Here is a 5,336-nt window from a genome sequence, read left to right as displayed (position 1 = left end):
AATTTTCTATGTAAGTGTTGTAACTACATTAAAGTGTAAGAACAAGTTGACATAATAGTTTTTTGTTATTTCTTAAACATACGAGATGGATTTCGACTTGGGTGAAAATATTTTTTTTTTTAAAGTGATTATGAAGATTCTCAAGCATCCAACAAAAACTGAGATCGCACGGATGGATCTAATGCATAAATGCATCTATTTCTTGGGTCTACATGAATCTCGTCAAAATAACTTTTAAAATAAGTTGATTGATTTCTTTTTGTGTTTACCGTCATTTAAAAGGGTGTCCCAATTAGAAAAATGAATTACGTCTTCAATTAAGAGCATTTTTTAGAAAGCCTGGTTTATTAGTAATTACACCTTGAAAGACCAAAAATGCTTTATATCTTTTAACATGATACTCAAAAGAATGCCTCAAAATTTTGAAGAGATAAAGTGCTCTTTTCTTTTTCCCCCAAAACCCACGCGCTCCTCTACTCATTCAACCGAAAAACGCATGAAATGTTTGGTATCAGGTGAGTGTTAGTTGGAGAGTCAAATTTAGTGGCTTCGATTTTTGTTTTTTCGGCCCTTGTGCTGGTGGCCTTTGATCCACAATACACATGGTACAAATTAAATTTGCCAATGGCTAGTTTTCCGAAAAGAAGCGTAAACAATCGGGGGCCAAACGTACAATGCAGACTTCTGATAGGCCGGCCAGTGAAGAGAAGGTAGTAGGCCCCTTTAATTTCTCTCCTCCGACGTCTATGGCGGGAATTACCTTCTGCTGGACTTGGTTTAAAAGGGTGTTCGGATGAGGGGAAAAAAATACTTTCCAAAAATAATTTTTCGCAAATCAAAACAAATTCCTTTACATATTTATTTCTTACATTATAAAAATACTTTTAAAATCATAGTTTTGATTTTATCCAAACACCTCCCAAGACAAAAGTTTAGGGGAAAATTTTTTTTTGTTTGACCAGCCAGAAGTTTAGGGAGAAATTGATTATATGATTTTTGCTCATCAAAATCGTAAAATTATTGTCACAGAAATATCCTTTCTTTCTCGTGTACTAATATGACTTGCATATCCAGTCATCTTTTTTTTTTTTTTGGTTAGGGGCCATGCTCCAAATATTAGCTCCATACATCACGCCATTCCCACAATTTTTGAATGGTGAATCCAAGTAAATTTCTCTAGGACTTTAGAATGTGAAAAATTTAGAGAGAGAGAGAGAAAAAACAAGTTGTTTCGAAATACTACCTCCGGTCCTCATTATAAAAGCCAGTTGACTAATTTGAAGAGATTAAAAAAATAAATTGAGTTAGTTATTTGTCCTAAATAAGTGTTGTCTTTCCTAAAATATCTTTACTAATCAAGTGTATTGACTAGAACTATCATTGTTAGAAAGACTACTTTGGAAAAAAATGTATAAATATGAGAGACAAAGTGGATTGGAATCTTATATTTAGGACCAAAATAAAAATCAAACAGGATCTTATATTAAGAGCCGGAGGTAATATGAAAAAAAGTACACAGCAATGCCCAATTTAATAAAATATTACGCGTCCTTGCTGGAGCAATTGCACATAATACCTGCACAAGTTATTTATTACCCATTCATATTATACAAGCAAGTCTTTTGCAGGCTGTTTTCCTCAGAGCTAAGCAGAGTTCTTGGCGATGGCACCAGCACCAGTGAGAAGCGGAGTAAGTTGACCGCCTTGGTACTTCGCCATAACAGCTGCGAGATACGATGTCAAACATGGAAGGAAACCAAAGAAAATATGAACATACTCACTAGGTGTTCTCGTTGTGATGGATAAATAATCTATAATTGGATCTCATGAATCCTATTTGTATGTAAGACTCATCCAATTATGCAAGGCTTATTTCCCATTACACTCATTTTTTTAAATCTCCCTACAACTACACTATGGATTCAAACATAAATTGAGAGGATCAGTATAGAAGAAGCATAATTGTACACTTACAGTCACAACCGCCGATGTGCTTTCCTGCTATGAACACGTTGGGCACGGTCCTTTGTCCAGTCCATTCAGCCAGAGCTGCCTGAATATCACCCCCGTCACCTTCAAATAGTAAAAAGCAAATCTTGAGAGGAAACTGAATAATAAAATACTAGTAGTTGAGGCAAGCAGCATGTTGCTCAGTCAGGTGTTATTTAAGTTAATTGTTTGAACACAAGAGAAAAGGCACAAAGCCAAAGAGAAGACGGCAATCAATTAGCAGGGTCACAACAACCAAAGCCTAAATCATAACTCCAGATATGAATGAGGTGCTATTTAACTCTAGAATCACATAGCAGCTGATTCCTGCATGTAAATATACTGCAATCTAAATATATGCGGATCAATTATGTATATGAAGCGGTTCAAGGTCTTCAAAATCAGCAAAAATAAATCCATAAGTAAATTATCCTCCACCAAGAGAGTGGTTTCTTTGAATATTTGAATGAAAACCCCAGAAGAAGAATGTGAAAAGTCAATGCCTGACCATTAAGTGAAGGCTTAGTAGCAGAAAGCAAGTTGACTCTCAAGATAATGTCATAGCATAATAGCATAGCAGTTCATGTAAAGGATGATCAAGAAGGACAAAGACGTTCAGAAGAAATCAATGAACCGCCAATCGACCATGGTTGTGATGATTAGGAATTAGTCAATGGGAAAACTTCAAAAGACAAATGGGGCGAATACCAGGCTTATGACCAAAAGACAGCGACAAAGTATCCCTCAAATCAACTTGTATAAACATAGAAAGGGCTCTCGAGAGTTATGAAAGTAACAATCTCAAGAGCATCTCTCAAGACAAGTTTTGAAAATAACAATATCGAGAGCATCCACAGAAACTTACTTTCCTCATCTAATTCAATGACCTTATACGCTGCTCCTAGCTGATTTAAGAGATCTTTGACCCTCTTGCAATATCCACAGTACGTCTTGCTGCCAGTAAATTTTCAATTTTCAAATTAAGTCATAGAGATGACAAGCAAAAATTGATTCAATGAAACATAATAAGAAATGCACCGATTGGAGGCGGGGAGAGTAAGAGAGCAAAATGAAAAGCAATGAATGCTTCGCTAAAAATAAACTAAATATAGCAGCTATATTTGAATCAACACTAGTGAACAGGGGCGCGCATGTGAAATTTCGTTAAAGAATTTTCTTTTTTTTCAGACGAAATCATTGACATATAAAGGCGCATACATGCACAACCATGCAAAGGAGCTCATATCAGTTTCCTAAAGGCTACAAAGCATTAGGATCTATGACATCAATGCACAGTGGACAACAAATATAAAACCTCGCCTGAACACGAAAAGTGTATCTGAAGAATTGAATCAGTCAGAAACTCGAATTGGAGGTGGAGTTATCCATTCTTTCAATGGCCAATGGTCGATTGGTGGTCATCTTGCTCCTCACTTCAACCAAATACTACAAACTGACCATTTCTTGTGGCTGTTAAGGATAACATGAAGCATAACCCTTTCGATTATAATCGAAATATCTATAATCCTGTCCAAATCCCCACGGTCCAGGCTCCACACCATACAACCATCGGTTATAACTTCTACAAGGCCAGGAGCTGTATAGAAAAGAATAAATAAACTCACACTTTCAACCCTGACTACAAAATTTCCCTTCAGACAAGGAATTCTCTTCCAGCTGGTGACTGGAAGTTTTAGGTAGAATTAAATAATCATCGTAAATGACAATTCCCATTCGTCAATTTTCAGACCATAATTTCGCTCCCCAAGTTAACTAAGTCGGGCAATCAAAAGGAAAGGATTTCCCCAACAAATTAATACTAAACTGCGGCTGAACAACAGCCACGAAGGGATATAATACCTGTAGACAACGACAGGAGCAGAGGATGCTATCTCCTTGGCCTTCTTCGACGCCATTTCCCGCTCTTCCTTGCTCTTCTGCGAGCTTAGAATTGATCCCATCTGTGCTTATACAGTAGCACTCTAAAAATATACTGCGGGAGGATGAACACCGAGAAAGAAAGCGACAAGTGTTAGAAGCTCCTGGAACCGATCTCCTTGCTGGCACGCAGCACGCAAAAGAGGAAAGAGGGCCCAATCAGGCAACAGGTGTTGTGAGCCGCAGTTGCTTGAAGGCAGAACAAAAACAGGAAAAAGAACAATAAAAGTGGCCAAAAAGGATAAGGTCCTCTGACCTTTACCGGGTAAATTAGGGTTACAATTACAATAAATAAATCTAAGCCATACACATGTATAGTAAAAAAAATACTGCAGCTGTAAATTTATTCTTCCTATTCCTATTTACAATACCCGTAATATCATCTTTTTGCTTTAACACTCTCCCTCAAACGAGAGGGTGTCACTGATAGACTGAGTTTGCTTTTGAAATTAAAAAACTGAAGTTGAGACAGAGCTTTTGTTAAGCGATTGGCGACTTGGTAAGAAGAAGGAACATAGCGGACAAAAATGGAACCTGATAGCACATGATCATGGATGAAATGGACATCAATTTCAATGTGCTTGCTCCTAGCATGTTGCATAGGATTTGCGACAAGAGCTACAGCACTTAAATTATCACACTAGATCGTTGAAGGTTGGCGTAAACAGAGACTAAGCTTAAACATTAAAGATTGCAACCATTTAATTTCAGCAACTCCATCAACAAGTGCTCGGTACTCGAATTCAGTACTGGATCTTGAGACTACTCTTTACTTCCGAGATGACCATAAGACCAGAGTATTGCTAAGACAAACACAGCAACCAGCCATGGATTTACTGTCATCAACATCTATGGCCCAATCAGCATTGGTGAAGGCTGTTAAGTGAAGAGAGGTAAAAGATTTTATAAGTAAACCATAATGATAGGTTCCTCTAATATATCTAAGAATTCTTTTTACCCCTTGAAAATGGACATCCGTGGGTTGTGCCAAGAACTGGTTGAGCTTGTTTACAGAGAATGCAATATCTGGTCATGTCGAAGTAAGATATTGGAGTGACCCAATTGCTCTTCTATACAGAGAAGGGTTTATTATTGGAGTACCTTCTGTAGCAAAAAAATGGTGTCCTGTAACCATTGGAGTCGACACTGGTGCACAATTCAACGTATTAAACTTCTTCAGTAAGTCCAATGTATATTTTCCTTGATTAAGGAAAATTCCTGATTAATCTCTGTAAATTTCTAGGTTGAGAAAATTGTATAAAGGACCAAGATCTTTAAGAGAAAATAGGGCATTAAGTCTCTAAATAAAAATCCTGACATAATGAGTATTATTGCTAGTAACCAGAATGCCATCTACATAAGTGAGAACGAAAATTGTGAGATTATTGGTCCTGAGATAAAATAGAGAA

At 37.0% G+C, this 5,336-nt stretch overlaps 1 protein-coding gene across 1 annotated transcript; it reads right to left on the bottom strand.

Moving 5' to 3' along the window:
- Nucleotides 1-1,500: 1,500 nt before the first annotated feature.
- On the bottom strand, nt 1,501-4,067 carry LOC114740027 (glutaredoxin). The gene is made up of 4 exons (XM_028928144.1): nt 3,850-4,067; nt 2,855-2,943; nt 1,975-2,073; nt 1,501-1,724 (listed from the first exon to the last, which is right to left on the bottom strand). The coding sequence occupies exons 1-4, from the start codon at nt 3,948-3,950 to the stop codon at nt 1,645-1,647; spliced, it is 369 nt and encodes a 122-aa protein (XP_028783977.1). The 5' UTR covers nt 3,951-4,067; the 3' UTR covers nt 1,501-1,644.
- Between the last annotated feature and the right edge of the window lie 1,269 nt (nt 4,068-5,336).

The sequence above is a fragment of the Neltuma alba genome, unplaced genomic scaffold, assembly GCF_004799145.2.
Source record: "Neltuma alba isolate B1F8T4 unplaced genomic scaffold, ASM479914v2 tig00003024_pilon, whole genome shotgun sequence".
Taxonomy (NCBI): domain Eukaryota; kingdom Viridiplantae; phylum Streptophyta; class Magnoliopsida; order Fabales; family Fabaceae; genus Neltuma; species Neltuma alba.
This window is presented reverse-complemented; position numbering and strand designations above follow the sequence as displayed.